The 23,412-nt window shown below is 33.0% G+C and overlaps 1 protein-coding gene across 4 annotated transcripts in view; it reads left to right on the top strand.

Moving 5' to 3' along the window:
- The window catches only part of LOC145279943 (oxysterol-binding protein-related protein 1-like), a 493,074-nt gene that overhangs the window by 105,590 nt on the left and 364,072 nt on the right, over positions 1 to 23,412 (top strand). For all 4 annotated transcript variants that reach the window (XM_080131542.1, XM_080131540.1, XM_080131541.1 and 1 more), the window contains exons 15-16: positions 1,073 to 1,256; positions 10,070 to 10,247. In XM_080131542.1, coding sequence (XP_079987668.1) covers positions 1,073 to 1,256; positions 10,070 to 10,247 — 362 coding nt within the window. The remainder of the gene's footprint in view (positions 1 to 1,072; positions 1,257 to 10,069; positions 10,248 to 23,412) is intronic.

The following is a 23,412-nucleotide window of genomic DNA, read 5'->3' as shown; positions in this document are numbered from 1 at the left end:
TACCACTCCAGTCTTGTAGCTGTTGAGCTTTTTGAGTTGACATTAAAAAAAATAGGAGGCTTTACTTTTGGAATGGCACTCATATGATAAAGCATGTTCCGGATGCCCATTCACAACTATCGTTTAGTGCTGGCAAAAGTACATTGAGAATGGTGGTGACTATGTAGAAAAATAAATTCTAGTACACAAAAGGTTGCTCATTTTAATGGTACCACTTCCCATCTTCGTAACTCCAATTCTTTGGGTCCTGGATATGACCTAAAACTATATCCGATGGTGAGGCCCCACCTTGCGGGCTTTGGGGAGTGTGGAGCCACCCTTTAATTGCCATTGATCCCAGGTCCACTCTGACCCAGAGTGGTAGTACTTGTTAGGATCCCAACTATGTAGAATCTGACTTAAAAAAATCCATTAAAAATTGTTCCTCAAAATAATTAGATTTGGCATTAAACAACCTGAAAAAGGTTTATATGCCGTAAAACAAAACCAACCAACCAACCAATTCTTTGATTTTTAAAAAAAAAAAAAAAAGGAGGCTTTCCTTTTGGAATGATCCTCATATGATAAAGTGCGCTCCGGACACCCATAGGCAAAAGTCATTCATTGCTGGCAAAAGTGCACCAAGAATGGTGGTAGGAAAATAAATTCTCAAGAACAAAATGTCGCTCATTTTAATGTTTTCGTAGCTCTTCAACTTTCTGAGTAAAAAAAAATAGGAGGCTTTACTTTTGAAAGAACTCTCATACAACAATAATAACAACTAATAATAATAACAATTAATTTATCATGCTATATACTTGGAACAACCATCGTATAACAAAGCACGCTCCGGATGCCCATTCACACCCATCATTCATTGCTGGAAAAACTGCATTGAGAATGGTGGCGACTATGTAGAAAAATAAATTCTGGAGCACAAAATGTCGCTCGTTTAATGTCTTTGTAGCTCTTCAACTTTTTGGGTAAAAAAAAAAATATAACAACAACTAATTCTTAACGCTATGAACTGAATAGAAAGAAAAGCCTGTATGTTGGTATTTTTTTTTTAATTTGCTGTATGTTTGTCTTTCAGGTGTTCAATATTCAGCTGGAGGAAGAAAAAGAAAAATCTCGCGTTTTGGAGGAAGCCCTTCATGCGTTGGCCACTGAACACCATCAATTAGAGCGCAGCATCACATCCAACCATTATCGCTCCTGTTTCTATGATACTGACGACGATGAATTTTATGATTGTGACAATGATAGCCGAAGCATTGGTAAGTCAAGTACACACATACAGTACATTAATACGACTCTTCACAGGCGTTGGTTATTTTTTGAATTCTAACGCAACACGGTTGGTCAGTTCTTAGAAAATTTCCAAACTCTGAACTAGATTGATTTTATCTGGTCTTGTATTGTTTATTTGGTTAACATATTAAAAAGTTTCCTCTCTTGTTAAATTAAATTTAAGTAAAATAATTATTACGCCTATGGAATTGTTTTCTGTTTTCCTGCTTTCCAGCTGACAACAATATGGTTGTCTTCAAGTCTAACGCAAACAAGTTCTTGATGAGCCGTTCCATATAAGTTAACAAATTTACCGAATTTCCGTTACTAACGATTTCTTTATTGTCCAATTGTCTACTGTACACTCTTTAACCCTTATCCTCGAGTGGCCTCTTGGCCTTGATAAGTGGTGATGCCTTTATAAAACAAAACAAAAAAAATAATTATTGTTAAGGTTGTGTAAGTGATGAGTAGGACTATGATACGAGAATATTCTTATCATTGTTTTGACTCTTGAGTATATATCTAACACAGTTAGACAATCGAGAACCCCATCAGTCTATCTAAAAACAAATTAGATATTAACTGATATATACTCGAGAGTCAAAATAATGAAAAGAATATTCTCTTGTTATAGCCCTAGTGATGAGACACAAATATAAAGAAATAAATGGACGAAAATGATTCTATGTGGCTCTGGCTCACCAATATAAAATAATTTTCTTTTGTAAAATAATTGAATAACTAGGTAATAAAAAAGAAACTAATTAAAATTAATGCTTATCAAGGGAGAATAACTAATCAACTCCTTTGTCACAGTGAGTTACTTCCCTTTAATTTGTTTTATAGAGAAAAGAAAATTTATGTGGGTATAGTAAATAATTAAATAAGAATTACATCCAGATGAAGCACATAATAATATAATTACTATTAGTAAATATAAAAACAGGCTCCTTCAGTCTTTGACAGATTATGGATACCCACGTAGGTGTGACTGCGCGTGAAGTTTTTTGGGGAAGGAGGTGCGCAATCTCCAACCACTACTCTCCTGAGTTGACATTGTTAAATACCAGTGGCAAGTGAAGTGTATGTACAGGACGACAGGAAACAAATGCCGAGATAGGTGGAGAGTACATACAGCACCTAGAATTCTCAAATGGTCACCCATCTGATATTAACCAGGCTCAACATTTCTTAACTTTGGTGATCTGAATGAAGTGTGTCAACGCGATTATACCATATATATACTAGTAAATATAACCATTTTATATTAAACCTAAATACCAGTTCAAACCCCAATCATAATTTTATTATTCTCTGCAATTTAATTATCCAGATTGGCACGTTTGGCGGCAATTAAAAATAAATAAAATATAGAAAAGTTTGTATGATGTATGCACCAGTCATGGAACGGAGATGAAATATTCAAAAAATCATGTAATTTGATCAAGTATTTTTTTTTTTATTCAAAAAAATCAAATCTTACAAAACATATTGATAAGGGAAGGAAAAAATGTAGTGGCGATGCTAAAATCAAGGGCAAATAACCGATTTTCATTTGAAATTTTTTTTGAGGGGGTGGGTCAGAAAGACAACCAAAACATAAAATTTAAAACCAAACAATTTGTTAACATAAAGTATATTTAAAAAAAAAAGAAAAAGAAGTTTTTTTTTAGAAAATAAAATTTTCAAATTATGGAAACATTTTTTTAAAAAGGGTTATTTTATAAAAGTTAAAAACAAAAGTTGAAGAATATTAAAATGGCTTCGGTCTCCACTTATTGGTAAAAAAAATTGCAAATTTGTTTAAAAAAAAACAAAAAACTACTGGATCAGTTTTTTTTTTTGATTTTTGGAATATAGCATCTTCATTCAGTGATAAGTAGATATACAATAAAAGTTTTTCTCCATTTTTGTGTATAGCCAATAAAGTGCCAATCTGAATAAGCACCCTCTCTTCTTTCTCTCTCTTTCTTTATTTCTCTTATTCTGTTACTTTCTCTCTCTTACCCTATCTCTTTCTTTCCCTCTCGTTTTCTCCATTTCTCCTGCTTTCTCTTTAGCTTTCTTCCTCTGTTTTTCTTTATTTTTGTCTATCACCATAAGTGCCAATCCGAATAAGCTCCTGGTAAAAAACACAAAAACAAAAAATTATTGTACAATTTTTTTTCTTTCTGAAGCTGAGGTCTACCTCGAAAATTCAAAGAATATAACAACACCAATACTATCCTGGTTCAGCACATTACATTGGTAAAAAGTAATAATAAATTTTTGAAATATTTTAATATTGTCATTTATTCTGTATACCTTGTCTCATATCTAATCCATACTACATTGTCATAGCCTTCAAACACAATTCATTACATAAATTTAACAATTTTATAACTGAAGAAATTACTATGAATTTGAGGAAGGGTTCGTTGATGTTGAAAGCTGCTTCCATTTTGAATTTTCCTCTTTGTTCTGATCATGTGATCTATCAGGGTCAGATAAATCCTACCTCCATTTCTTTCACTAAGAACTTGTAGTTTTGCTTTAAAAATGTCTCTTTGCAAGGGAGATAACTTTTGGGTAGAACAAAGTTTACTCGTTTTGAATATAAAAACATTGAAATGTTATTGGTGGCTTACTTATCTACCAAACCGCCTTGTATTGAATAATAAGAGATATATTATAGATATATAGATTATGTGGGCAACCCAATTTTTTTTTTTTTTTTGGAAGAGGCGGGTACTTCTAAGCATTAGTTACACAAAAAAGTGCAGCTGAATTACTGGTAGATTGAGTGATTATAACAGGGATTTTATCATGACGTCCAATGAAGGTTATCCCATTGCACAACAAGAAGGAAAAAAAAAAAAAAACAATACTACGATAAACAATTTTTTTTAATAAATGGAAAGGTAAATAGGGAAAGAAAGATATAGTCAGTTTTATGTTCACCAATAACAGTGTCTGCCAAATTAGTCCCTCTGGCAGTTCTCAAAGAATTCCATGAACAATATTGTAAGGGATAGGAGGAGTAAGAATATAGGTGTAGTCAGGGATTACTGCGTGTCAAAGAACTTAAATAAAACACATCAACACTTAATCTTTTTAAAAGAGGGTGTATGTAAATTACCTCCCTTGCGGCATTAACTTAAATGTTCTCATTCGAGAAAATTGCAATCCTCTTGGTTCTGTAATCCAAGAAAATAATCCAAATCTTCTGTGCTGTAATGTATTTCTGTAGAAGATTTCTTGGTTCCTTTTGACGTGAATTCTAACGCTTCACTGGAGTTACTATTAGTAAATATAAAAACAGGCTCCTTCGCGTGAAGTTTTTTGTGGAAGGAGGTGCGCAATCTCCAACCACTGCTCTCCTGAGTTGACATTGTTAAATACCAGTGGCAAGTGAAGTGTATGTACAGGACGACAGGAAACAAATGCCGAGATAGGTGGAGAGTACATAATAGACCAATTCTAGGCCTTAAAATAGTTCTTTCTTCCTCGGTGAAGAGGTCATTGTAATTTCATTTACAACTGATTTTTTAAACAGTCTTTTCTGACTAATTCTGTGTCGTCTTCCTTGACGAATCCCGATTGAAGAAAACTTGCGATTTTTAATGTCTTTTCTCTTGACGTGGGATAGCGAGCCGACTTCTTTCTCTTGTTCAAACCTTCCAACAAAATGGTGCACACATCTCCTTTTATGAATTGAAAGGCACGCATTCAACACGTGATATAATAAGCAGTAGCAGCACAAGATATACCAAGAAGGGGGGGGTAAAGAAGGGGAGGGAGAGAGAAGGAAAGACAGAAGGTGAACAATAAAATTTCTACAATTATAATCGATTTGTATGCAAGAACTGTCAATCAACAGAGACAAATGAGAATTCAGATGTGAAGAAATGAAATGCTAAGTTATTGAGTGTTGAGAAATTCTGTTACCTTTAAAAGTTTAAAAGTTCAGAGATTATCTATTTTTTTCTACAGCAAATTTCCAGAGTTAGTGCAGTATTAAAGAAAAAATTTTTTTATTCCGTTAAAGAATTATGAAAGAAATCTTAAATCTATCAAAAGTTTATTGAAATTTTTATCATTGTTATTATTACTACTATTATTACTACTGACATATGTTTTTTTTTCCATATTATCACTTGTCCGAGAGTCACCTAGTAATTTTTTTTGATCAATTAGACTTGAAGCACCCTAGACTCAGCAAATATTAAAAGGACACTATCCCACTTTCCGACTTTGTGTGGCATCCTCTCGTGGTGGGAGAGAGGTAAATAGCAGTTGGACAATACAAACAATATGCACACACTTCAGAATTTATTTTTAACTAAACATCTCGGTTACATCAAACATTAATATTTACGGATTTGTACTGTGATTATTTTGAAAAATAAATGGATATGTTACGACATATCAACCCTTTTTTCTTTACAACAAATGTAGTTACATAACATTGTGGTTTTACATGTGTCAAACACAGTTATATATATTTATTCAAGCAACTTTGTATATTTTAACATAAAAAAAATGTTGTTATAAATATGTGTGGCTGTGAGAGGTACCTTAGTTTGCTGTCTTTGTCCCTTTGTGACTGTGCGTCCCCTGAGCCAACCCACAACTGCACAGCTAATCTGTCTACCTCATCCCTCTTTGCAAAAAGGCATCTTTTTCATAACACGCAAAAATTATATGCTAAGTCTCTGTGTTTTTTTGATACCATTGAGTTTATTGGATTTCAACAAAGTATTTCAGAAATACATCATCAAGTTCTTTTTGCTAGCCCTTCATCCCAAAGGGAGGGGGGGGGGCTTGCAATTTAGTGGTTACATCTTAAAAAAATTTTTTTTTTCCTTAATTCAATTTTCACCCCAAACAAGGCACAGTGCCACTTTGAAGTAGGGAGCTACTATCGGGGACATAAGTTGCTGGGGTATGATGAAGGGAAATGAGCAGCAAGGTTTGTCCACATTACACTTGAACTTCTGCATGTCAGTACAGTTGGGAAAGCAGAATTCCGGAAGGGAGTTCCAAAGTCTAGCAGTTCTGGGGAAGAAACTATTGGAGTAGAAGGCTTTCTTACACCTAGGAATGTCTACTGTGAAGAGGTGGGATTTAGTTGCTTTGTCAGGGGGTATTCACTTTCAGTATTCCAACATTTCAAAATACAACTGCTCAGATACAACATGCGGCTCTTTACAAACAGACTTTTCTTTCTCCAACTTTACAACATGGCAAGGAAGAAGAAGAAATAAAAAAAAGAAAGAAAAAACAACATACTGAAGATGGAGTCTAGCTCTGAAATATATTTATGTTATAAATTTCAAACAAGTAAAATATTTGTTTATTTTCCTAATATTACGTTATGATTTGGGTTCAAGCGCATTTGATGCATATTTTATTTTATTCAAATTAAATCAACGTTTCTATATGGGACTCACACCCTTGGCAATATATATATATATATATATATATATATATATATGAATGATGAAAATAATGGAAATAGTATTCCGACAAAATTCAGAAATAAAAAGGAACAAACCGTATTATGTGTTCATCAACGTTTTGAAATAAAGACAAAATGTTGATGAACACATACGGTTTGTTCCTTTTTATTTCTATATATATACTAGCGAAGGGTACCTGGCGATGCCCGGGTGTTTGGAGGTGTGTGTGGAAACTCGGGGGGGGGGGTTAAAAAAAAAAGTAAGTATGAGGATCAAACCCGAACCGTTGAGGCAAAGTTGTAAATTAAAGTGTGAAAAAAAAAAAGTGCGACGTTAATCATTATCCCACCGCGACATGCTAACGGAAACACGTTTGAATTTATTTAATTACTTCGATTTAGCAGGTGCCCGTTTTAATGAGTTAATGAGGTCAAGTTTGACTGCGGGATTTCATTTACTGCTGAACGCTTCCCTCCCCCCAAGATGTTATAGGAAAAAGACTAACCCACATGCGGCGAGTGACAAATGTTGAATATTTATCTTCCCGAAATCGAGCAAATTAAATAGACAGGCGAGCTTTGTTGTTAACTGTGAGATATTACGATTTATATGTGATATAAAATGTTTTAAAAAGTTGTGAAGCGAGCGACCGCTTCTCTGAAAAATGCCTTTTGTAGACACACAGAAAAAGCGAACACACATACATACATACATACATATATTTTCGCTTTTATATCTATATATATATATATATATATATATATATATATATATATATATATATGTGTGTGTGTGTGCAGCATGCATTATTATAAAAAAAAAATCAGGTGGGGATTTGTAGCTTGTTATCAAGACAGTCTGATTTTTATTTGGATGGAATTTTGAATGGAGCTCTTTATTTATTTCATGGGGGCAGTATACTCTTGTTCCCTCAGCCATGACTGGATAGAGGTCCTAATTAATTCACGATTGTATTTTTTCGGTCGCTTACACTGAGAATTGAACCTTCAACCTTCAGAAGAATATCACTTTTACAATTGATTTTTCCAATTACTCTAACCACTGCGCCACGGGTCCTATATTAATAATGTGTTACAAATAAAATGTAAATATATAATAATGTAGATGGAACCTATTATTATAATGCATTTTTGTTTTCATGTCGTATGTTGCATATTTGTATATGTCGCCCAAGATTTTTATTTTATTTATTTACTAGTGGGGGTCCTTGGTGCAGTGGATAGAGACATTGAATCTCTACGGCTCCAAGTGAGAATTGTCTGAAGATAGCATTTCAATCCTACCCAAAGCCAGCCAGCGTTACTTGGCCAAAACATGGTGAGACGACGACAACTATGGATGGCAGTAATTGCTGAGAATGCAGTTAGGAGTTTCGGCGTTCCTATCCTGTCACAGTTACCACCTGACGAAGGCCAGAGGAATAGGTGGCCGAAACGTCATGAAACAACAGCTAAGAAAGATAAGGATAATAGTCTGCAATAAAATAATAAATAATACTAATCTCAATAATGAATTCCAATTAAATAATATGTAAATTTACTGTTGATTTAAAGAATCTATGGACATTTCATTATTTTATGTCTATTATATTTCTCTTAGTCTGTCTGTTTGTCTGTCTGTCGATTCTACTTTTTCCCAGAATCTACTGAGCCGATCTGGCTGAAATTTTGTATGGATCTTGGTTATCATAAGGTGCAGCGAACTAAGTATTATGGTACAGGATTCTATGGACAAATCTATCTTTAGTTGACCTTTGAAAACTAAATATTTTCGTTCAGTAGCAAAACACATATGATTTTTGGAATATGACATCTTTGTTTTGTGATGCTTATGTACATAATAAAGTTTTTTCCGTATCTTTTTAAATTAGTGTAATTCTAAGTATACAACAAATTTTATGTTGATACTTGAAGGTATGACCGTTCTAATTTCTTCCGATGTTTTTTTAATCAGCCTTCATTCATTAAAAAAAAGTATCTTGTTCTATTAAACTTTTATTGTTAAAATAATCTAACTTTATTCGTTTTATTAAAAAAAAAAAAAAGTTGAAAAGATATTTTTCACTGAGTAGTTAGCTTTGGAAGATTGTCGGTGAAAAAAACACAATTGCCAAAAGATAAGCGTTTTATTATTTCTAGTCGCCACTTTGAAAAATCACTTGCAAATGTGACTGTTTCCCTTGCAATGTAGAGCCCTGTGGTATTCATTTAATGTACTCACACAGTTAGGGATTAATAGGCATTAGTATTTAACGTTCACTTTTTCTCTGACACTACTAAGCCGATTTGGCTGAAATTTTGTATGTACCTTCGAATATAAGGTGCAGCATACTAAGTATTATGGTATTCATTTGATGCACATAGGCATTAATATTTAAATTTCACTTTTTTTCTGACACTGCTAAGCTGATTTGGCTGAAATTTTGTATGAACCTATCCGTATCCATTTGATGCACAGTTAGGGATTAATAGGCAATAGTATTTAATGCAAAAATTTGCACAAATTTAACCATATTCACAACATAAATTTAGCATAAAGCACTCGTTTTAAGTAAACAGACCATAACTTTTGGTCATTTTTAACAGAGTAAAAAATCTTGTATATATTAATTTATTTCATTCCATATTGATCACATTTGGGTCGGTCATGTCATAATTTCTTAGAAGTTTACTCTAATTATTGCCTGGTGCTACCAGATCAGGCTGCCTATTGGCTTTCTGAGATGAAATGCACCTACATCGATTTCTGTTTTTGTTTTCTATTCTCTTTTGTAAAACTTAATTATGTTCTACAAAGACAAAACAAAATCAACAGCCCCTTCCTTCCCCCCCCCCCCCTCCTTTCTTTTTCCTTCCCTACTTCCCGGTCCTGGATATGATCTAAAACTATATCCGATGATGAGGCCCCACCTTGCGGGCCTTGGGGAGTGTGGAGCCACCCTTTAATTGCCATTGCTCCCAGGTCCACTCTGACCCGGAGTGGTAGTACCTGTTAGGGTCCCAACTATGGGTTAAATAGAATCGGACTTAAAAAAAAAAATATATACTCCATAAAAACTTGTTCCTCAAAATAACTAGATTCGGCATTAAATAACCTGAAAAACGTTGATATGCCGTAAAACGAAAACAACCAACCAACAACCAATCTAATTATTGCTTTTTATCCAGGTAGCCATGTGCACCCCCCCCTGTACTAGTACCTTTGCATTTCATCAGCTGAAGTATCTCGACTACTTCAAAATCCTTCTCTCTAACTTAACATATGATCTTGTTAAACTAATCGCAACTCACAGTTGTGCTAAGTTTTTTTTGTTTTCTTTTATTTTTTTCTTGCAGCCTCAGCTGGAGATTTTATGTCTGTGTTTGAGGGCTCCATGGTAGGAAGTTGTGAGAACATTCCCTCCATGCCTACGAAAGACGAGGAAAAATGCGGACCCAATTATTTTACAAGCGATGAAGTTCTCTCCCAGCTCTCTCTTCAAAAAGTTGATTTGAGCGCAGAATACACCTACAGGTAGGTGCACATTACTTTTATACAATGGAGATATAGTTTCATGCAGCTCGGAACATATATTTAACCATGCATGGTGACCGTGTCGATATCTTCAATTTTATTACTCGTAGCTGAAAGCTAGCTACTCAGAAACTGCTCTAACTTAACAGCTGATTATTTTAAAATTCCTCTCCTAGCATGTGACCTTTTTCGACTAATCAGAACATTTGATATCTCTTTGCCGGCTTTCACTATCAAACATTTGGAAGACATTAAAGGTTATTAAATTTGGTTTTAGTCAATTATTTTTTAAAGATATGAGTTCTCCATTAACTGCTGTACATAGCTTTTATAAACAAAAATAAAAACTGATTTCTGCTAATGATGTTTTCATGTTTACCATATGTTTGTTTATATATGATAAGAGTGAATGATTAATATATTGTAAGGACTTTAAATTAAAATGGTTTCAATGTTTTTCTTTGAAGTTACTGTAGACGAATGTTCTTTGAAGTTAATGTAGACAACTGTTCTTTGAAGTTAATGTAGACAACTGTTTTTTGAAGTTAATGTAGACAACTGTTTTTTGAAGTTAATGTAGACAACTGTTTTTTGAAGTTAATGTAGACAACTGTTTTTTGAAGTTAATGTAGACAACTGTTTTTTGAAGTTAATGTAGACAGCTGTTTTTTGAAGTTAATGTAGACAGCTGTTTTTTGAAGTTAATGTAGACAAATGTTTTTTGAAGTTAATGAAGACAAATGTTTTTTGAAGTTAATGAAGACAAATGTTTTTTGAAGTTAATGTAGATAAATGTTCACTGAAGTAAATGTAGACAAACCTTTTTTGAAGCAAATGTAGACAAATGTTCTTCTTAATTAATGTTGGCAAACCTTTGAAGTGAATGTAGGTAAACGTTTGAAGCAAATGTACACAAATGTTTTTTGAAGTTAATGTAAACAAAACTTCTCTGAAGCGAATATGGACAAACCTTCTTTGAAGCGAATAAAGACCAGCCTTTTTTTTAGTCAATGCAGATAAAACTGCTTCAAAACTAATGTAAGCAAGTTGAGATAGAAAGTGATCTTTGACAGTTTCATGAAAACCAAAATCCTATCTCTATTCCTTTTCACTTCTCACTTACTTTTCTTGTAATCTTTGCCTCCTTATTTTCCAATGAATGAACTAGTTCATGAATAAAAAAAACTGCAAGACTTGCATGTGTGAAGAGACAAGCAAATTAGTGATCAGAGTGTAAGAAGGTAAGTGAACTCTGCAAAGTTGAAACTAATCAAACTAGCCCTAACCCCACACCATCCTCATCCAATACGACAAATTGGTTTGTCAGCTCAGTTCAAATATGAATTAATTTGATGATAAACTTATATGTAAATTTGCATAATTTTCTTTTTCTTTATTTATTTTTGCAAAAAATTATGTTCAAATGAGATTTTCTTTTTTTTTTTTGCACTGTAATTTTTTGCAGTTTTAAGCTCTGGCTTTATTATTAATCGGATCAAATAGATTTGAGGTACCTCCAAATGAACAAAAGGACACATTTTGACTTAACTTTGTATTTCTTTTTAGTTCCTGTTGAATTATGAAAAGAAAGAAAGAAAGTTTGCAGTTTTTTTTAGAACAGGTATTTACAAAAAAATTACTAATAGCCTGAAAAATACATTGTTTTACTTACAAGCATATTTTTGTTATACACATATTTTTAATTAAAAAAAAAAACGGTTTGATTTCAAAAAATTTTGTTTTGTAAACTTTATAGATTTATCAAAATCATTATTAGATTTGTTTACAAACCATTTTATAACATACTAGCAGCTCTGCAGCTCTACCCAGCTTTGCTCGGGCCCTATGAACTGTTCATAACTTTACGTGCATATGTATATATTAAAAAGTGTGAATATGTACGGTAATGCCTTTCTATATTATAGGCTTCCTTAACTACCATAGAGAAAAGTTAGTAGAGACCGCAGACATCAAATTTTTTTAAACTTTGACCCCAATTTTGACCTCTTAACATTTATTGTTTTAGGCTTAAATTAAAATGTTTAGACTCATGTCCAAGTAACCTACATCTAAAATTTCAAGTATTTAGACCCAAAATTGACCGTGGAGTTTGGTAGAGTTTTCAAAGGTCAAACAGCCAAATTTCTGGCCGAAAACCGATTAAAAAGAGTTTCCCAAATCTTGATACCTCTTATGTCAAATCTCGAGTCTGTAGACCAAAAATTGACAGAGTTATTTGGAAGAGAAGTGTACACAGACACACACACACACACACAGACACACACACACATTTTCACTTTTATAGATATATAGAGAAATAAACACAACAAACACATATTAAAAAAAACATTCAAATTAAAAATGTTGTGTACAGATGTTTTACAAAAATAATTTATTATTTTTTTTATTTAGTATTAAAAATATTAAAAAATTTTTTATGTATATATATTGGATTTTTCACTATAAAAATCTTAAATTTATAAATAATAAAACCATAAGTCAAAAGTAAAAAAAAAAAATCTATCTCTAAACAAAATATGTCTTTTTAATTGTTGTTCATTTTGGGGTACTTTAAGTGTATTTGATCCTATTTCTATTTATTAAAAAACAATTAAAATAACAAAAAAAATATTGTCCTTCATTAAAAATGGAAACGATAAAAGAAAAATAATGAAAAAAACTAAAATAGTACAGAAATTAAAATCTAAACAAATTTTGTTTGATGGTGATTTTTAATTTACATTCTTCGGACTACTATTCGCATCTGGGATGTTACGTTTACAAGTTTTCACTCGATGTAACCTCCGATCTTCTTCAGGTGAATTTTTTTGAATTCGGGAACCTTTTAATTGAACTTAGAATCCAGTGTCTCGAGTTCAGGAAGATACGCCTGGAGAAGGTTTTAGATGACACTGACCGAAACGTGAATATATCAATAAAGATGATAATTGTAATCCAAGCAATTGAAAATATTATTGTAATAGCAAAACGGTTCTAATATTTAAACACGTTCAGAATTTATTTAATCAAAGGGGAGAAAATTGTGGATAATTGCTGAATGCTATTCTCATCTTACTTGTTATTCTCACAACATTTCAGCTGATGTAACCTCCGACCTCCTTCAGGTGCATCTTGTCAAACTCTGAAATCTGTACAAGGAGTTAACTAATTTAAAATTATATTCTTAGTGTCGTCTGTATTAAATATTGGACCTTTAACCTTTTAGAAGATTATTACTATGACACCCACATGCTTCCCCACTCGACAGCCTGACGACCCCCATCATTGTGTGCTATGGCTTTGTTTTCGATCTTTCATCGTTCTTGTGTCGTCGTTGTCTTTTTTGTCGACTGTGTCGCCGTTGTCTTTTTTGTCGACTGTGTCGTCGTTGTCTTTTTCACACTGGAAACCATCAATGGGGACGCACAGGTCCACAGGTATAAAAACAAAACAAAACACAAGAAAAACAAAACAAAAAACAAAACACAAGAAAAACGCAAACTCTGATGCTTCACATATATGTCGATTGGAGTCTGGGTGTGTATGTCTACATGCTAAGGTTTAAATTTATGTTCAGTCGAGGCTGGGTTTGTCTGTTGCCGTCAATTCATTTACCTATCTCCCAAAGCTGGCCCAAGCCATGATCTGTCTCCAACTGTAGTCAAAGTCCAACTGTCGTAAAAACTCACTGACTGTTGTTAAGTTAAACTTTGTTGTCCCTATTGTTCCCCTGACTCACAGTAACCCTCTCCCCAAAATACACACAGGTGCATTGTCTTAACCTTAATCTATTGTTCTCTATCTATCGGTCATTCGGTCACCTGGTCACTCGTCACACTCTAAATTTAAACTTCACCTCTGACTCCTCAGCCATTGTTTAAAAAAATGCCATTTCATTTGTCATGTCTTACCCCCTTAGCACTCAAAGACTTCAGTCGAACATAGTGTCACATTATTTAGCACTTTTATCCGTTGCACCACAGATCTTTGCAGAGAGTAAGTTATCCTTGTGGATTAAATAAAAGGTTCCATTTGAAATTGTGTAACAATTACAGTTTATGACAACACACTTGAAGAAGGTCGGCGGTTACATCAAGCAAAACATTGAGGATGATAATGGTAAACCAAATAATTGGCATGATGCAACTCATTAATTCTTATCGCAAAAAATTCCAAAATATAATATTTCCCTTTTTTTTTACCATTTCTTTCTGAATTTATCGAATTCCATCTGCAATATGTTGTTCTTAATCTGATTTGACAACTTGTTTCAAAAATAGATTACACCGCTGGCAAAAAAAAAAAAAAAAAAATTTAAACTTAAAACGTGTATATGGAGGTGGATGAATAAAAACTGAAATGAAACTACGACACTAACCTTAGGCAGATTAAACTCCAGAAGAAGAAGTTTGATGTGAGTCTGAAATTCACAAGCAACCCGCAGTTGTATGTATATCCCCATGAGGGGAGATGACAACGTTACGTTTTTGCAGCTCTTGCAGGGAGGTGTCGACGTCCTCCTACATACAGCACATGGAAATCGTAAATGGTCACCCATCTGGTACTGACTAGGCTCAACGTTGTTTAACTTCAGTGATTTAACGAGGACCGGTGTGTCAATGTGATTATGTTGTATAGATATAGGTGGAATAAGACTTATTTTTACTTGTACAAAAAAGAATCTGTATTATTTGGATGATTCAAACTACTGGTATCATCTTGAATGTTATTTGCACAACGTTTCAGCCAATGTAACCTCCTACCTTCTTAAAGGTGTAATTTGTTGAACTCTGGAATCTTTTTGTTGAATTCGGGACTCTGCACAGAATTTCAAACGGAACCCTTTTATCTAATCCACAGTGGTAGCATGCTATCATTCCGTCAGTCATGACTGGTTAGAAGTCTTAAGTAATTCTACAATTGTATTCTTTGTAACGCCGGCACTGAGGATTGAACCTTCAATCTCTAGAAGAGTGTCACTTATAACTGAATTTTACCTAATATGTTATTAGTTAAGTCATGAATAGGTAAAATTCAGTTTTAAGTGACAAAGCAGAAAAAAAAAAAAAAGAAGAATTTGAGCTAAAAGCTATTGAAAAAGAAGTTCACCAAATTATGCATGAAACTCTCCTCTGCTCAGGTTAGAACAGGGTTGTATTTTTCGTACTTCTGCATTTATCGACCAACGATTTCTATGAAATTACTAGGGTATGCCCAGCAGATAATGAGAAGAACTGGAAATGGTCGGCAAGTAGTTTTCTGGATATTAAGACATTTTTTTTTTTTCCAGTGTATTATACTTTATGAATTTTGGTGGTCGTCGCCATTCTTAACATGAGGAGTGGGGAGTTGTAACAATTTGTATTTTTTGTAATAACGCTCACCCGGTTGCTTCCAGTTCTTCTCATTATTTGCCGGGCACACCCGAGTAAATTTGTGGAAATCCCGAGACGATACATGCAGAAGTACTGGGTTTTTTTTTTTTTTGTGTTTGCTTTTTTTTACTAATCAAGACCAAAAACCACTCGAGGGTGCATGTTATTTTTGTGGCTTGTTTGAAATTAATAATAACAATTTATGCTAACAAATGCTTACAATGTTCTTTTGTCCTTTTGAAAAAGAGATTTCTTGAATATCTTTATCGACATAAAGTTAGGCATATGTACATGTTTAACTGTAAAATATTCTTGAAAAAAAAGTAAAATATCTTTTATGTAATAGTAAATAATTAAAATAACAATAATATATTTATGTGATAGTAAAATATTTTTAAAACGGTAATATTTGCTCTGCACATGTATTGAGCACTTTTGAAAAAATATTGGTTTTTAGTTCATGTTAATAATATAACTGAATTTAATTAATCAATTAATATCTCTCTCTCTCTCTTTCTCTCTCTCTCTCTATATATATATATATGTGTGTGTGTGTGCGTGTGGAAATATACTTTATTTCCTTACAATATATACCAATCCTTATTTAAGAAGCTCAATGTAATTACAGAGCAATATAGTGATGAATGACAAAAGTCTATATTCCAAATTTCATGATGTTGACCATCTTATAATTTATTCCTTTAATTCAGTTGACATTTACAATTCTTGACAGTATCTGTTTCATAGCACAAGTGACTTGATTTCTAAATTCAAAATGGCGTAATGGAAACACATTATAAGGTATTTACAGCTTCTCTTCCAATTTTCGGATTTTAATCATGTCAAAACGCACTTTATTTTCTTTTGACGGATTGATTGTTGCTATTTCTTCTGATGTGTTAAGGTCAAAATAGATTTACTAGTTCATATAATTAATTTTGCGCTACGAAACAGATACTGTCAAGAATTGTAGATGTCAACTGAATTAAAGGAATGAATTATAAGATGGTCAACATCATGAACTTTGGAATTAACTATATTGCTCTGTAATTACATTGAGCTTCTTAAATAAGAATTGGTATATATTATGAGAAAATATATTTTCTTGTTTCTTTCGAAAGACTTTTTGTATTCCTACACGTCAACACATAGGAAATAAATACAGAAAAGATATAAACATTTATATATTTTTCGTATTGATTTTTATTCATACAGGTCCTGGATATGGCCTTAAACTATATCCGATGGTGAGGCTTAGCTTGTGGGCTTTGAGGAGTGTGGAGCCACCCTTTATTTGCCATTGCTCCCAGTTCACTCTGACCCAGAGTGGTAGTACCTGTTAGGGTCCCAATTATAGGTTAAATAGAAACCAACTTGAAAAAAAATCCCAAATATATTCTATTAAAAAGTTTTTCTTCAAAATCACTGGATTCGGCATTAAATAACCTGAAAAGGGTTGATATGCTGTAAAACAACCAACCAACCAACCTTATTCATACATACATATATATATATATATATATATATATATATATATATATATATATACTTGTTTATTGTTATATAAACATGCTCACATCCCGCTGCTACAAAAATAGCCACTTGTTTCAATCAAACAACAGATATCAGGCAGCGACTTGACTATTTAAAAGTTCAATGAATAATCATATATATATAATATATATATATATATATATATATATATATATTCCCAAGTTTTACATAATAATTCCTAAATTAAAAAAAAAGTAATTCGAAGGAGGTTACATCGTCCGAAACGTTGGAAATATAAGAAGGCAGACAAGAATAGTAGTCAAAGTAATACAAAGCTCTCTCTCAAGGGCAGACATTGTCAATGTCGTCACCAACTACTGTCTCTGTTTTGAAATTCAACATGCCACAAATATTACATGTCATATTCGTCTTAATTGTTTTCTCCTTATTTTATCTATGTCATGTATCCCCAGAACCATTTCCATGCGCAAATATAATCACAGCTTACATTGTGTAACGAATAATGTGTTTCCTATCAGCAAATGGACACGTCACAACCACCCGTTCCCATGCCCCGACAATAATTTTCCTTCCTAAAATTACTCTGCCCTATTATATATGAAGGTCACTGTCAGCCTGTCTGTTGAAGTGATTTCAATCATTTCCTACCAGAAAGTTGCAGTTATTTTAGACACAATTTCATGTTTTCTGCGATCGTGTTTGAAGAGGAGAAACCAAGTACCGTGATTTTTTTTTTTTTTTTAACAATTCACAATACAAAGTATTACTCTGTTGGGGAACGTCACGGTTTACCAATAGTTAGGAACTTGCATAAATCCCCTGAAATAAATAAATAAAAAGAAATACACTACCAAATAATGTAAAATAAACTTTTGATTATTTTAAAAAATTTTATTTTAAGAAATTACTTTTTAGTGTGCATCAATGTGGCAGTCTGTGTGAAAGAAGGAAGGGAGGAAGAAGGTGAAGACTTGAGAGCGTGAGAGAAAAAGTCCTTGTGTTGTGGCGAAGTGAGAGAAAGAGAGAGTCAAGCTATGTCCTTTGATGTGCGAGAAAAGCTGTCATTTCAGCTACTGAATTTCACTCGGTGAGCGTTGCTGTTGGTGTCAGTTGTCCCTTTGTCTGAAGAGAGAAGTTCTCCGTGCCTTTTATATTTCTTTAGCAACTTCCAGAGACTTGCAAAAATAAGTTCTTTTTAAATCGAGTCCTTGGTCAAAAATTCATATTTTTGACAAAAAAAAAAAGAAAAAAAGTGCTTTCAGCTATGTCGGCCATTTCTCAAGCATCTTGCTTTTTGACCCAAGAGGTTTGGTGTGGGTGAATGCTGTAATATTGTGAATGCTGCACAAATGAATTTATAAATTTTTAATGTGTGTGTGTCTTTGAAAAATAAAATAAGAAACAGCACAACTCGCATCATATAATATTTAGATGGTATTTATCTCCCTTTGAATGGCAGGAAGATACAACACAAGGTTGAGAAAGTGGGATTTGAAAAGCCAGCTTACAAAAGCATGCCTTGGCAACTTCGTCAGCATTCCTTGGTATGGGCGGTTCAGTTGCTTGGCAATAAACTAACCTCTTCTCAAAGGGTGGGAAGGCAAAGCCTGGGAGGGGTTAACCTAATAGAACTATGCAGGACCATACACATCAGCCAATGTAGAAAACGGTCCTCTTAACAATGGCCTAGAATCAGGTTGCCTTTGTACGTGTTGTATTGAGATTATATTAATCATTTGAAAAAAAAAAAAGGAAATCACGCATTTTTCTGCAGCAATTTTAAGTATATTACTACTTTTGTGTGTGTGTGTGGGGGGGACGAAAATGTTCAACAAAGAAATTATTTCTAAATAAAACTTTCATTGTTGTTTTAATGCAAAAACAATTTTTTTGGGGGGGGAGGGGGGCATTTTTTAAGATTAAGTATATTTAATTTTAATGAGATGTTATTTGAAAAGTTGAATATAGTATTATTTTATGAAAAGATAATTTTTCTAAAGCTGGGTTTATTGTACCATTTAATATGATGACAATTTTAAAGCTGGGTTAATTGTGCCATTTTCTATGATGACAATTTTAAAGCTGGGTTAATTGTGCCATTTTATATGACAATTTTAAAGCTGGGTTAATTGTGCCATTTTATATGACAATTTTAAAGCTGGGTTGATTGTGCCATTTTATATGATGAAAATTTCAAAGCTAGGTTAATTGTACCATTTCATAAGATTAAAATTTCAAAGCTAGTTTAATTGTGCCATTTTATATGACATTTTTGAAGCTGGGTTAATTGTGCCATTTTATAGGATGACAATTTTGGAGCTGGTTAAATTGTGCCATTATATAGGATGACAATATTGAAGCTAGTTTAATTGTGCCATTTTATATGATAATTTTGAAGCTAGTTGTGCCATTGTATAGGCTGACAATTTTGGAGCTGGGATAATAGTACCATTTTGTCAGATGACAATTTTGGAGCTGGGTTAATAGTGCCATTTTATAAGATGACAATTTTAAAAAATAAATTAATGTATTGTTCTTATGAGATGCAAGTTGTAAAACGTAGATTATTGTATCATTTTATAAGATGATTTTATTTTTTTCTATGATATTGCACGTTTCCAGCTGAGTTTTTTTACTTTTATGAAATGACATTTTTTAAAACTGATTTTAATTTTCATGCCTGACCCTGTTTTGCTTGTGTATTTATACATACTGTTTTCACAACAAAATCGTTTTAAGCTTGTTCTTTTTAATTATTAAATATATAATTATGTAAAAGACAATAGAAGTTAATACAGACGAGAAACGAACAGACACTACACTTTGATCAGAACACCAGGAATGTCCAAATAGGGTTTTTGGTGTTTCTTTTTTTTTTTATTCAAAATTATCCATGATCAAGTTTTATATCTACATATATCCTATAAAATGACGCAATAAATCACGTTTCAAAATTGTCATCCTATAATTTTTATTTTTTTTTAAATTAGGAGAGTAGGAAATGAGCTTTGGGTTTACTTTTGGTAGTCTTCTAACTCTTGCTTCTCTTATGTCCTTTAGTCCTCACATTCCATGAGTAATGTTTCTGAGAAAGAATTGCTGCTTTTTAGATCGAAATCTACATCGATAGCTGATTTTTCTTTGTTTTTTACCATGATTTTTTTTATTTTACGATTTTTTTTGTTTTTTTACCATGATTTTTTTTGTTGTTTTTTTTACCATAATTTTTTTTACCATGATTTTTTTGGGTTTTTTTTTGCCATGATTTTTTTTTACCATGATATTCTTTGTCTTTTTTTACCATGATTTTTGTTGTTGTTTTTTTTACCATAATTTTTTTTACCATGATTTTTTTGGGTTTTTTTTTTGCCATGATTTTTTTTTTTTTTTTTTTTACCATGATGTGGTGTTTATAAGGAAAAAAAAATTGTTTTAGTTCCTTGTCTGGAGTGATATCCATAAAAGAAGTTAATTACTTAAGTTATTTTAAAGTGTTATTATTATTATTTTATTATTTTTATTATTATTATTTTTTTTCCTTTCATGTTTGTCTTGTTCATGCTTCTCCCTCATTTTTGTTTTTATTTTATACTAGCATTTCGGCCCGGCGTTGCCCGGGTGTTTGGAGGTGTGTGTTGAGCAACAAAAAAAAAAAAAAGTGATAGTAGGAAGGCAGGCTCGAACCCGTACCGCGAAGGAGGAAAAGAACGGGGAAAAAACCCGATGTCTTTGCTGTTACGACCACCGCCTAACCGGAAGTGACGTAGGTTTAAATTAAGGTTAGACAACCGAAAAGAGGGGATGACTTTAGAAAATATCGGCAAAAAAAGCAACTCCTCCCTGTAGAAAAGTGCTCAGTTGAGGGCGAAGAAATTAATGTTTTTAGCCAATTTTTCGGTATTTGTCGTCTGAAGGGCCTAGCTTCAAAATGATATGGATATTGTGAAAATTTGTTGCCTCTGTCGAAAGTTTTAGGCAGACATACAAACATACATACATACATTTATATATTGGTAGCTCAAACTTTTTACCCAAACCGATTAAAAAGCTTGCCCTATCTCTGAATACACTTTATGTAAAATTTCAAATGTTTAGACCAGAAATTGTCTGAATAATTTGGTAGAGACCGCAGAGTTCAAATTTTTTTTTTAACTTTGACCCCTATTATGACCCCTTAACATTTATTGTTTTGGGCTCAAATCAAGTTATTAAGTTAGATCCATGTCCAAGGAACCTATATCTAAAATTTCAATTGTTTATACCCAAAATTGTCAGAGGAGTTTGGTAGAGTTGTCAAAGGTCAAATCGTTGAACTTTGACCCCTTAACAGCCAAATTTCTGTCCGAAAAAGGATTACAAAGATTTTTTCAAATCTCAGTACCCTATACATCAAATTTCGAGTCTGTAGACTGAAAATTGACAGAGTTATTGTGTAGGGAAATGTACACAGACAGACAGTCAGACAGACAGACACGTTCACTTTTATAGATATATAGATAAATAACTTGTAAACTTGCAAGAAGCTTTAGTCAAATATTTCCCTGGTGTTGAATGAATGTACATAAATAATTTTAAATAATAATAAAAAAGGTGTTGGGAAGCAATTCTTTGAACATTCATTGAAACAGTTTTAAAAAAAATTTTTTTATTTACGACGGTATTTATTGGATATAAAGGTGGAGTATAGACTCTCTTTTGCGTCGCCCAGACAATTATGAAGTCAATTAAGGAAAGTGTTCATCAACATGTAATTAAAGTCCATATTTTTTTAGGTAATGCCCAGACATATTTAGTACATATTTAGTGAAGACATTTATTTTTTAATTCTGTGTCGGGATGAAAAATAAAACTTGAAAGATAATTGTTTGTGATTACTTGGTAAGGCAAAACTTTCTGATATGGGTAGTCATCCTCGTGCGTTAATTCTAGGGTGTGTGAAATCCATGGGGAAAACTTTTTACATCTTAAGCTGTTAGGAGCTAGGAGCAAATAAAGAAAGTTGCTAACTGATTTGTTTTTACCGCGAAACAGTATTTATAGTTGGAATTACATTCTCAAAAGTACTAACCTGTTTATGGTAGCCAAAGACAAAAACTAGTCCACATAGTATTTATACGCACTTGAGCTGTAGAATGCATTGAACACTACGATATTTGTTTGACATGGGCGAAGCTGTGTTCTTTTTAGAACTGATGCCTTGAAAATAATTTTGATTAAGTTATCTCCCTTTGGCTGTTCAGAAATAGGGATTCGTCTGTATGATGACAATTCACTATATAGCCTCTCTCTAGAATAAACGTTGATTAAGAAGGAGACATATAATGCGTTTACAGTGTGAATTGGACAAATCTGGACGGGCATCATATTTCTCTGCCAAATTTCGTAAGATTTGTAGAACAGGATGTCGCAGTATCATTTGAAATGCCTACAGGTGAAGAAAAATTAATCAGTTTGTTGATGCACTCAGCGGTAGCACAATGAGTCTCACTATGAAAAATTGCCTTTTTAAGTTGACCTGTGCTGACTTTGTCAGATCTGCTGTTGATATCAATTACAAAATACTTGGGATATTTTTTCAGTACCTTGTAAAGATCAGAATCTTGTGGTTGAAGGCGAGAAGATACTCCATCATTGTGTAAAAACACACGAGTCCACGAATTTATGTCCCGCGGAACATGAGTAGTTATGTTTTGAGTCCTTGGATAAATATTCAAAGGTTGAGACATATATTTCCTCAAACAAGTCATAAAGCTTGTCGGGTGTTGGATGCGTTGTGTAGAGGATGGTGCAATCATCTAACCTTGCAAAGTCAGTGATGTTGCATAAACAATTTCAGCAGACGTAATTCCAATGTCTACTTTAATAGTAGATCTGCTACCATGGAGTAGAAGAGGAAGAAATTCTATCCACTTAGTAGGCTCAGAGTGTACTTTTAAAGAAGCTTTTAATTGACAATGAAAACGCTCAACCATGCCTTCACTCTAGGGTGGTAAGCTGTAGTATGTATATGTTTACATTCAAGTAGATGCGTAAGTTCAGCAAAAAAAAATAATCAAATCTTCTACTTCTATCAGTAGTTACCATGTCAGGTATGTCGCATCATGATATCCATTGCTTTGATGATAGTTTCAGCCAAAGTATCTGTAATGGGGAAAGCTTGAAGCCATGTAGAAAGTCTGTTGACACAAGCAGATATGTGAAGTTATTTGAAGGAGGAAGTGGCCGCATGATGTCAATATGAATGTGTTTAAAACGAGCTTCTGGAGTTGGAAATT

Source organism: Euprymna scolopes, chromosome 7 (assembly GCF_053919585.1).
Source record: "Euprymna scolopes isolate OS-2025 chromosome 7, ASM5391958v1, whole genome shotgun sequence".
NCBI lineage: Eukaryota > Metazoa > Mollusca > Cephalopoda > Sepiida > Sepiolidae > Euprymna > Euprymna scolopes.
Note: the sequence above shows the minus strand (reverse complement) of the source record. Positions and strands in the feature narration are given on the sequence as shown.